The sequence below is a fragment of the Copidosoma floridanum genome, unplaced genomic scaffold (assembly GCF_036245765.1).
Source record: "Copidosoma floridanum isolate Cflo_tuat_1 unplaced genomic scaffold, Cflo_Japanese_pri ptg000001l, whole genome shotgun sequence".
Lineage (NCBI taxonomy): Eukaryota > Metazoa > Arthropoda > Insecta > Hymenoptera > Encyrtidae > Copidosoma > Copidosoma floridanum.
Window position 1 is genome coordinate 7,180,348 of NW_028321878.1, and position 12,200 is coordinate 7,192,547.

At 38.3% G+C, this 12,200-nt stretch overlaps 1 protein-coding gene across 1 annotated transcript; it reads left to right on the forward strand.

Annotated features, from left to right (window-relative positions):
- LOC106643688 (adenylate cyclase type 10) lies at positions 1-10,005 on the forward strand. Its single transcript, XM_089589286.1, is given in 29 exon segments — positions 1-93; positions 163-301; positions 377-514; positions 576-713; positions 1,352-1,542; positions 1,643-1,880; positions 1,939-2,021; positions 2,701-2,831; positions 3,497-3,637; positions 3,745-3,881; positions 3,884-4,086; positions 4,149-4,355; positions 4,428-4,702; positions 4,773-5,056; positions 5,116-5,256; positions 5,343-5,495; positions 5,667-5,884; positions 5,952-6,120; positions 6,371-6,586; positions 6,685-6,797; positions 6,868-6,949; positions 7,306-7,571; positions 7,792-8,054; positions 8,134-8,254; positions 8,348-8,531; positions 8,608-8,692; positions 8,763-8,859; positions 9,278-9,559; positions 9,835-10,005. Coding segments are annotated over 29 exon segments (4,959 nt in total).
- The last annotated feature ends 2,195 nt before the right edge of the window (positions 10,006-12,200 follow it).

Here is a 12,200-nt window from a genome sequence, read left to right on the forward strand (position 1 = left end):
ATGGAGATGGAAGTGGAAGCGGAACCCGAATCCATATTATCGCCCGAATTGCTGGGCCCCGTATTTAAAACTGAAACCATTACCCTGCGTCAGGTTAGGAGAAATTAAAAAAAAAAAAAATAAATAAATTTCCATCAAATCAACGTATCTCGTAAATTTCAGGCGTTGTATGACAGCATAACCCACAGAAAATTGAGTCTCTTGGCTACTTTTGTTCCGGACGAGCTGATTTTGCTGATCGCGGAACAAGCCAAACTCGTTGAGCACAACTTTGTTATCTTGCTCCTTCTGGACGTATCCAGTGCGTCCCTACTTACTCGATGATACAACCTATACAACATTAAAGTTAATCATTTCACCTCCTATCGACTACTAGGTTTGTACGCGCTGTTCGACAGATTCTCCAATTGCCAAAACAACGGGAGCTCCGGTTTGTCGTACATGTTCAATTTGTGCACCAGCACCCTCATCGAGCAAATATACATCAACGGGGGTGACGTTCTCCAATTATCGAGTAAGCTCCGATTTCCGAGGTGTTTCTTTTGAATCGACCCGCTATGACACTAATGTCGCAGATAGCGGGATATTGTCGATGTGGAAGCAAAACGACAGCGACTCGGTACCCGAGGCCATGCGGAGAGTCATCTCGTGCGCGTTTGCTTTAAAGGAAGCTCTGAGGAACTTGGAAAACGACTACTTTGACTTGTCGGAAGGTGAGAAGTGAGCTGTCGCGGGTAAAACGAAATAATATCGATTTTTAAACTGCATAATGAATCCGATCAAGTTGGCCCTTTTGTTGTTGAAAAATGAAATATAATTCCAAGTTGTACATTATTATCCTCAAAGTAAATTTGTTTGAAATATTTTTCAAAGTCTCGTAAAGTTTTATGTACTGTCAACATACTTCCGATACATGATTAGTTACATTAAGAAAAAATAAATAAATAAAATAGAGAAATTCCAGCAAAATTACCATTTACATGGTAAATCGCGTGCAAGCTGACAAAAAAAGAAAAAGTTATCATTTGTAACAGTAAAAATTATTGTTTCAACAGTTTAAATTGTGATTTGAATAGTAAAAATTACTATGCTGGAAAGTAAAATTTATTAACCGATTCTCTTAAGGTTTACTGTTTCAGCATGGTACTTTTTACTGTTCTTACCATAATTTTTACTATTCAAACCATAATTTTAACTGTTAAAAGTAATAAGAATGATAATTTTTGTTGAAATTTCTCTATAATTTTTTTTTTTTTTTTTCTCAGTGTAGGAGATACCATATATTTACCAAAAAATGAAGTAGGTATGTATTTTTGACATAAAGTATAACGTTTTTGTCAACTTCCATCAGTTCTCATAAAAAGCGCCATAAGCGCGGGAAGCCTGACTTTTGTAGAAATCGGTAACAGTGACGTCCGCCACCATACAGTCGTCGGAGATCCGATGGTTGCCATCACCAAGGCCATCAAGCTGTCCAACACCAGTGATGTAGTGCTCACCACAAACGCCTGGAAATTTTGCAATCCGTCAGATTACGTTCACGTAATTGACGACAAAAACTACATAAGTGTACGCATCGCGTGTACTTTGTTTCGAAACGAGAACAAAAAAGTACAAAATAATTGATGAGATGAATTTTCAGATAACCAAAGTACTCGAAAAACAGAGTTTATTGAAAATCAATGATTGTAAAAACAACGTTGAACTGATTTGCAAGCCGGATAAAAAAAAATTGGAGTCCATAGTGAAAAAGCACCATTACTATCGAGAAATTTCAAAGGCAATCGCTGCTATGGAAACTTCTTGTCAGAACACGTTGAAAAAACGCGAATGCCTGGCTATTGCTCGCTGCAAAGAAAATGAAAAAAAGATCCTGGAGAGTGAGTTTTCGAATCTTAGGTCATTAGCTCGTCAAGTTATTTAACTTTGTTTTTCCAGATCGTCTTCAGTTACTCGATTCTTGTGGAAACAAAATAGATGAAATCCTCAAGAGTTTTGTCATTTTACCAGTTTTGAAACAAGCAAGTGAGAAAATCCTTTTTAAAAAAAATTGATAGTCATAACTAGGGGATTTAAATAATTAGTAGTTTACAGACACAAATACAATCTCCTGAATTTAACGTATGGATGGATTTAAAACATCAGAAGTAAAAATCTTTACAAAAAAACAGCTAACTATAAGTGATAATGATCAATAATAAAAACAAATAAACTTAGGTTTAAGATTAAAATAAATTGTCATTTAATAATTTTTATTAATGGCCACTGTTAATAAAAATTATTTATTGTTATTATTTAATGATGGAGTTGAATCATAATTTTAATTCAGATTTCACAAAAAATAAATTACCGTCGATCATAACAGTTGAAAAGATTTCCTAACGTCATATAGATCACAATAATGAATGATGAATTATTACAGACTCAAATCTGGACTTTAGTAACAATTACTATTAATTATTATCTGTTTTTATTAGTTACCTTTTTTATTTATAAATAATTAACATGAATTAAATGTCCTGACATGGTCGCTACTACTTATTTTTATTGATTAACAATTAACAAATTCGTAATCTAAGATGTGTAAAGTAAATGCCAACTCATTACTTTGATTAGCATTGTATTACAGATGTGTCAAAAAATGGGCAAAGATCGTCTACCGTCACGAATAGAGCAATAACGTAACGATATTTTATTCAGATCGAAGACGACCAACCTCTAGAACATTTGACGGAGATGAAGATAGTAACCATCGCCATGATCGAGATTTCGTCTTCGGCGAGCACGGATCTCATTTTCCTCGCCGACTATTGTCACGCCATGGTCACAAAGTAATTGAAAATAATTTTACACCGCCTTGAGACATCGATCTCTGAATTTCTTCGCACACCTCGTCGAAAGCATATCTCGATGTGTATTTAACGATCACACACACACACACACATACACATCCATTCGTGAAACACGAGCCTCACGAGAGCGCACATTCCCCAGAGTTTGCGAGGACGTGGGTTGGATCGAAGGTGTGAGCCTATACGAGTCGAGTATTGTGTTTCGCATTGTCTTCGGCATTCGCGGGTATTTGAAGAATCTCAACTATTGCCGTTTTGGCGTCAAGTGCGCCTGGGTACTGCTGAACCTATTGAGGCGACAAAACGATGTAGATAAAGTATCCGTGGGCGTTGCTACAGGTGAATTTTCGCAATCGTTTGAAATAAAAACAGTTTTTTCCTTTTTTTTTTTTTATGTTATCTATTGAAATATTTCGAGAGTATAGTATCGATGGTTACTATAGCATCATGAGTCGCTACCTGTAACATTTTACGTGATGAATTATTTGCCGTACAGGGATGGTGTGTTGCATGGCGATAGGACACGTTGCGCGACGGCAGTACACCTTTATCGGACCCCCGTTCACCAAAGCTGAGCTAATAATGCTCGCCTCGACCAACAAGGTATTTATTTAGTAAATGTTAATTTAAAGAACAATTTACAGTCAATTTTTCGTGCAGGTCAGCTGCGATCATGACACGGTCATATACAGCGAGATAAAGAACACACACTTTGTATTGGCCGAATTAATTGACTTGGAAGGACACCCCAGTGGATATATTTTTTCTTACACCGACATATCCGAGTAAGATGCCATTATTACTCTGCTACAAATAATCGAAACCACGACTTTTCACCGTTTACTTGGAAAATTCACATCTGTGATCTGTTTTATATTTAATAACAATTAAGAGTCGAAGAGCGACTACTCCACGATCTCAAGACCGCCTATCCCATACTGGGCAGATTTGAAGAGCTGGACCTTTTCAGCAGTATACTGGACGACATCGGGTTACCAGACCGCAGCCTCGCTGGCATCGTAATCGAGGTATACGTGTAACAAAAAAAATCTATAATCACACTCCAAACTTTGCCAACTTTTCCGTGCAGGGCCAGAACAGGGCAGGCAAATCTCGCGTCCTGGACATGTTTGCCACGATTGCGAGAGCCAGGCAGATAAAAGTGATCAAAGTCGCCCTCCATCCTCCGTTCACGATGAAGCCGTACTCGACAATCCACAAAGTTTTGAAGCAGGTACCCATTTAGCGCTTTTCATTAGCTATAAATCCAACGAAAAATAAATCGACTTTGATCAGATTCTCGGAGCCGATGATTGCAAATCGATGGTCGAGCTCGAACGGGAGGTCGTGAAAAAACTGAGCAGTCTACTGCCGGTGCAGGACTTTTGCTACCTGAACAAAGTCCTGCGGGTGCAGTTCCAGATGTCCGAGCAGTACATCGTCGACAGCGACTGGGACCGGCACAACAAGACGATCGGCATCTTTGACAAGATCTTGAAAATGGTTCAGAACCTTCGTTCAAAAATTTCTTGCTCCTTGGTGGCTAAATTTCCCAATAGTGTCGCTTTTCTGCAGAAAAATCAAAAGCTGTGTATCCTGCTCGACGACGTGCACTTCATGGACTACATGTCCTGGCAGTTTTTGACCTATGCTCTGGCCAACAAAAACGTCATAATGGCCATGACGATCCTCGAGATCCAGTCCTGGCAGAGGCTGTCCAGGGTCGAGGTGGAGATTTGCAAGGACCAGCGTTTACTCAGACGGACCTTGACCAACTTGGAGTTGGACCAGCTGCCAGTTCTCGTCTGTCAGTTCTTGAACGTCCAAGCTCTGTCGACTGAATTGCACGAGTAATCACCGTATATATACCTCATGAATCATGGGGCATTGGTAAAGATGTTTCATTCGCGTCGTGTACAGCTTCATACTGAAATCGGGAACGAAAATACCCGGATGGTTCGAGATGTTTTTGAGCCTGATGATCGTGTGCAACGGCATCGACGTAGTTCACGTAACTCCGAGCGAAGTGACGAGTCAGTCACTGGTTTTCTTGGGATCTTTGTTGAGCACGCGGATAGAGGCTGAAGTGTTTCCGGACGAAGTGGCGCCTGCCGAGCCTTGGAACAAAAAGAACAAGGTACCGGTCTGCGTGACTAACGACAATTTCAGGATCGCCGAGCAGTTCAGGACTCTGGACTTGAGTGGTAAGGTACGTTTGTTTGGTAAAATTACTCGAGTGGTGACAAAATTCTTGGTCTCACAGGCTTGGCATCGGAAATATTCACGAGGCTCTCGGTCAACGAGCAACACATCGTTCGATGTGCCGCTGTGCTCGGGAAGGCCTTTGTCCGACGATCGCTCGAAATTATAGTCCCTAACAATCAGTCGTGGATGATGTCCTCAGGTATTTATCATTTTTTACATCAAGTTACTTATTATTTTTTTTTTTTTTTAGTTGAAAAGTAACAAACTAACAATCACTCGATCCAGCGATCGAGAAGCTGATGCGAGCGCGAATATTCGAGTGCGCGTCGTTGCAGAAGCAACGCACGGGGGTCGGCGAACTCGCCGTCTGTTCCTTCGAGCCAAGGATCACTTTCTCGGACATGCACCACTTGCTGCGCTGTCTCTGCCAGCTACGCTGTAAGGAAACCTTTCCCGACACCAATACGCATATTTACGCACCATACAAATGGTAAAACGGCTTCTGATAGCTTCAACTCTTGACTCAATGTTGGAGTCGCATTGTCGTCTCGGTTTAGAGTTTTCACTGTGAATAGGTATAAAGTAAACAGTGAAATTATCTTTCTTAAGACATTCCACCTCCAGAGGCGGATTTGGCGCGTTACGCCCACTGCCGATTTATGGAGTTCAAAGTTGGCGTATTCCGGGATGAGATGTACGACAACATACCCGAGCCCGAGAGAAAACGGATTCACGAAAAAATCGTCGATATCTACAAGATTGACGCGAGGAAATGCACTGCCTGCGGGGGTGGGCCTTTCCTCCAGATTCCCGGGAAGGATAAACCGGTAAGACACCCGCGATATCTTGATAAAGAAAAAAACTCTACATTTTAAGAGGATTTTGATTTTTTAGAAAAAGGCGTCCGATCCATCGGTGCCGATCGTCACGTCGAGTGATTTCGAGCCTCTGGTGGCGCGGTTTAGCTCCTCGACACTGACGGTAAACAGCGAGTTACAGGAAGATCCAAGCCAAGGATCGTCTGATGGTGAAGGAACCTCGTTTGAAACCAATGACGCCGATGGTACGTCAGAAAAACAGCTTCTAATGAGCTGTTTGCTGGGCTGAGCATTAATTCATTTTTTGAACTAAAATACTTTTTTTTTATTATGCCTGTTGACATTTCCACCAAATATTTAAATACTCTCTCACGTACTTACTTCAAAATTCGTTGTACTTAAAAAAAAGGTATTTGAAAATTTCTAAAATAATCATGCTCACCCCTGTATAACTGTTTGTCGAGTGTGAAACAAAAAATTCGTGCGAATCGACAGATTTAACCAGCTTCAGTGCTCACCAAGTGATCGATAAGCCAAAACGCGCGAGAAAAATATTTAGAAAAAATTCCCAAGTTCATCCCCTTGCGTGCGATGAAATTGACCTGAGCTCTCAGTTGTACCATTTCAAGTACATGGATCTTCGAAACTGCTACTGCCTGAGTTACATCAATTGCGTTTACGCAAGACTCCAATACCACCTTGACTGCACGGGTATATCATGAATTGAAAAATTATAATTAAATAATTATTAGTGAAAAAAAAAAAAAAATAATTTTCAATCGGATGATTTTTTTTCGAAAAATATTTAGACAGTTACGGAAAAATAATCGACTTTGAGATGGAATATGCAGCAGCACTTATAAATCACGGACAGCCTGGTTACGCGCTGAGCTTTTTAGCTAAGGCAGACGAAAAGAATGACGTATGACGATTATAATTTTTTCTTGTTTTTTCCGCTCATTTTTAATACACGTTGTTTTTTGGTTTTTCAGTTTTCAAGTGCTAGCAGCTCTCGAAAAAAGGGAGTACTACATCGAAAAACGATCAAGAGAAGCACGATTCTCTGTTTGAGAGGTATATATGCGTTATTTATCTTCTTTTGAGAGATCCCAAATTCAATGCATTGACACGGATTTCTATTACCATTTTATTATATTTATGTTAAAAATTGGTCCCTTTAAAAATAAATAATCAGTTCTGATATAAATTACCTTTTTCTCTGTCAAAGACTCAATGAACTTTCAAAGTATTGGTTGGTTTTAATCAAAATTTTATACTCGTTTTTACCTTTGGTTTCATTAAAAACAAATTATGTTATTAATTGATAAAATCTAAAAACCAATGAGGTTGAAACCTGCACCAGTGTCCTGCTAAATTCTCCTACAAAATTTTTTTGTTTTCAATTTTGTTCGTACATTTTGTCCTCGTAGGCAAAGCTTACTTGCTTCTCGGCAATTATCCACAAGCAAAAACCAATTTCTGTGAGGCTCTGTCCCTGTACAAGACCAATTTTACCACGAACGAGCTGTTAACGGGTTACAGAACGATGTACGAGCAAATGAAACAAACCGCCCGTTGGTTACTCATTCACCCTCTTACCAACACCGGTACCGAAAAAACGAAACACGAGCAAAAGTTGAACGTCGTCAGACAAAATACCGCGATGAGCCTGAGTTTGGTTTCTACGATACTTGTGGTAATTTCGTCACTTTAACACCCAATATTTGTTTTTATCCACGAGTTATACACACTGTGTATAACTTATAAGTGCTGCTGCACATTCCATCTCAAAGTCGATTATTTTCCCGTATTTGTCTAAATATTTTTCGAAAAAAAATCATCCGATTGAAAATTATGTCTTTTTTTTCACTAATAATTAATTAATTATAATTTTTTAATTCATGATACACCTACAGTTGAACCATCGTCCCAAGGCAGCAAAACTTGCGTCCACGCAGAGTATTGTCTTCGGCTTTTCAAGTTTCGATCCAAGCAATTTTTACAATCAATGCCAATTGTATCTGACTTTTGCGAAAATTTATGGACAGCTTGGACAGTTTTCGTATATGAAGCAGGTTGAGGAGTACGTGTTATTTGTCATACGTCAAAAAAAAGAATGGCACAGCAGCGGAGATATAGAAATATTGATGCACGTGTATGCGTGTATTTTTAATACGAGGCGAGTAAAAATACTTAATTTTTATATAAAACAACATTTTGGCAAAAAAAAAAAAAAATTAAGAAAGTACGTCATTTAGTTGGATACGAGGATACCTCGGGAAAGCAGTTCATTTTGGGGAAAAGGCCCTCACTGTGGCAAAGGCCTTTCACGCCATTCGAGTAAAATTCAAAGTGCTGGTATCCCTGATTCAGACATTGGTGAGTTGATCTTGGTGACAAAATAATTTATTGAATGAAAAAAAAAAAAAAAAAAAAAAAAAAACCTAAAAATGATAAACACACATCGCACAGATGTGCCTGAAACGCGTCTGTGAAACGATAGACATGTTGCAGCAGCTTCGCGATTACTCAGTCGAGGACATAGATAAATCGGCATTGACGTGGTACTACGCACTTTGCGTGGATCTGTTTTTAGACACGGGATTGCTCGTCGAGAGCTTTGAGAGTTGCTCTAGTTACGCCTGCAAAATACTCGGTTGATATCATCGCTAGCTCTTTCTTTATAGTTATGAATCGCGTACAAATATCTTTTTTCTTTCAAATACCTAAAGCTGGAAAATCGGGTTACTGCGTGACTCGCGACCCAAGAGGATTCAAACGTCTCGTGGCTGGATTGTGGTTGTGGCAACTACGAAAGTAATGATGAATTATTGTCACATGCTAACCTTTGGCTTTTTCTTTCAAAAATTGTATGATATTTTATTAGAGGAGATCTGATGTCCATGACTTTCGTTCAAGAATTGGATTTCTTCATGCACGACGTAGTACTCGACGATTGCTCGCAGATCATAACGCTGTGCAAGGTTTTTATCCATGTTATTATAACTATCGTTTAGCAAAGTAACAGGAAGCTCTGTATCTATACTTTGAATCAAAGTAAATAGTTTTTTGTGATGAAAAGACGGTAAATACGAAAAACGAATAATGATCGTACAAACAGCTGAAATAGTGTCATTAAAAATTATATTAGTGAATAGTCATTGAAAGAGTTAGATGGATTTAACTTTAATTAATAAATTGCTAATTACTTACTGCACTATATTTACATTACTCACTGGTTTAACAGTAAAACGGTGCCTGTAAATAAATGTGCGCAAAACAAATGCTCAGTGAGTAGGTATGATCGGTATGAAAAGATCGGCCGATTTTTACCGATCTAGTTTAGGAGTATAAGGACTTTGATAAGAATGTTTCAAATAAATTGTAATCTTGACGCATCAGATATTAGAGTGTCATCTGCTGCTGCTCACGCGCTGCATCAACATGAAAAGGGGCAGTCAAATGGAGCTGCTTCTGGTGGACATTAAGTTACTGCTAAAAACACTGGACAAAATCGTGGGAAGCACAAACTTTATCAAACCTCGGTATTTACTGCTCTGCGCTTACTTTAGTCTCCTGCATTCCGACACTGTTCTGACGAATGCCCAATTACGCCGAGCCAAAAAATTCGCTGAATCTCAGATGAACGCCATGACGCTCGCCTGGATCGTCCGCAACAAAACCGTAAGTTTGTTTTATCACAGTAGGCGTGATGGATATGAGGATACGATGAAAAAAAAGAGTAGAAATCGGAGATATATTATAAGTTTACATACATTTATTTGATTTACGTAGAGTAATAACTTACAAAAGTTGATACAAGAATAATGTCATTATAATACAAGTTTTGACGAATGATACAGTAGAACAAAAAAAAAAAAAAATAAATAAATGAAAGGCGTTGGAGATGCGCAAAAAAATTGACATCAAGGAAAAAACGAGCCTCGTAATTAATCGTTTGTCACGTCGTGCAGACTTGGTCGGCTGTGATTTACAATAACATGGCCAGCTACTGGGAAGAAAGCCTTGGCTGTCACAACGCCATCACTTGGCAAGACCTCGACACCTTCGACCTCAACGACTGGTCCAACATCCTGTATTCCCTGCCGATTCCCGACTCTTACATATGACGAGCCTTACATACACGTCAACTCTCTTTTTTTCTCCTTGCCACATCTCGTAATATGTTTTGTAGTGCGTGTGCGTGTGAAGGACACGCTTTGCAGAAATAATGAACTTAAAGTATGATATTTTATAAACTAAGTGTGTAGAATTTTGTCATGTTACTGGAATTTAAAATAGTAATAAAAAAAATTCAACTTCCTATGACATTCCTACGTTCCTCAATAGTAATATTCCATCTGATGATAACATTATCTCTGTATACACCAAATACACATAAGTTCCTCTCTTTTCTCTCTCTAGGCACGGAGTACAAAAATTCAAGCAGTCTATCTTACGAATACATATATTTACATTGTTTCTCGAATAATATACTTTTTTTTTCTTCGCCAAGTCAAATCTTCATCTTACTTTGTAGATATAGTTAAAATAAAATACTTCAACTCTAGTTGTAAGGGCTAAAACTTTAATGACGTACAAAAATACCTAACGCTTGTGATGATGATTATAATAATAATAGTAATAATATTAATAATAATAATAATAATAATAATAATCATACTTTTTAATTTTCCTATGTTCAAAGTTAACTTATCAAATGAAATAAACTCTTTCATCGTCAAGGATCGATATGCACGTGTTTCGAGCATCAATTTGCAAATTTCTAAAGGGCAGTTCTTACTTCACCCAATGACCCTGGAAACGCATGCTCTTCTGCTTTTTTATTTTTTCTCAAGTAAAAAAATTACTCCATCGCTACAATTAGTTATCTAGTTTCGTCGTCGAGTACGCCTGGATCTCTAACTATATACCTATTTTTATTGGCTAATATATTACTATGTAATATGTGAAAATAAAAAAAAGAGAGAGAGAAAGAGAGAATATAAAATTGCAAGAACAAGTGAAAAGAAGTGGTCAAAATTTTTACAAAAAAGCATAAGATAATAAATTAAGTAATGATACGAGATACACAAACTACCTATACGTACGTACAACGTGAACATTCACGTATGTGTAGGGGAAATCTTCGACCGGCGATCGATGCGTCGATCAACGCGAAAAGGTCAGTCTGCCTACCGATACGTCATCGGGCCGCAAGAGACCACGCAATCGTACGATCACGATCGGCTGTCGAAGCTACCCTTTTTCGATGTTATTGCTTACGATTTCAATAACCGTGTTTTCTCTGATCCCATGGCGTACTCGATCGGTTTCCTCGAGCTCAGTCGAGTTCGTCCCTTGTAAGTATAAACAATTACTAATATTCGCTGCAGTACCGAGAGGACGGATTCGTGGACGCATCAGTGGACAGAACTGCGGAATCACACATCTTACGAACAACTCCTTGTCAAATATACATGAAACTTTAATTGTTTGATTGAATATGAAATTTTTTAAATTATAGTTCGTAAAACCTGTGTAACTGCAGCTTCGTCCACTCGTCTCTTGGTGGCTGTGAGAGAAACTGAGTATTATTAAAGCAAGATATTTCGTCAACCTCAAAGATATTGATTAAGTTGCTAAAAAGGGAGCTACACCAATAAAAATAGGACGATACTTACAGTTTACGAATAAAGATCGATAGTAGTTCAAAGTCAAAGTGGATGAAAAAGAGAACTAAGTTCGTCCTTGATCTTATTTCATGTTGATTGTCGAAATTCAAGTTTTACAAACGATTCCACTTTGACCTCGATCCATCGGAATAAATTGTTGTAGAGCTAAAATTACAAATATAAAGTACAAATGGCTTTAAGATTATGCGATTATTATTGTCCATCAAAATTTCATCAAGTCGAAAATATTTTCTTCACTTATCTACGTACCAAAGCGACACTTTTGCGAAATCAAGTATAAATGCCGATTTTCCGCCCCAACCTTCGATCGTCGAACCATCAAGAAACGATTCGATTTCGCAAAAATCACGCCAAGTTAGTTTCACAAAATATCGAAAAAAAAGAATCTGTGTCACTTGTTAAAAAAAAAAAAAACTTCATTCTTTTGATTATCCCTAAAAAAAAAAAAATCTCAGAATGACACCACCGATTGCATTATCATTGCCAGCAACCGTGCGTACGCGTGGACCGCAAAAAAAAGTTGACCGAGTCCTTCACAACGCTCTACATTCCAAGAATCGACACGCACACTAGCTCGAGCCGAAAACAAAGTTGGTCAGTAGTTCCACATCTTTCCATAGAAAAAAAAA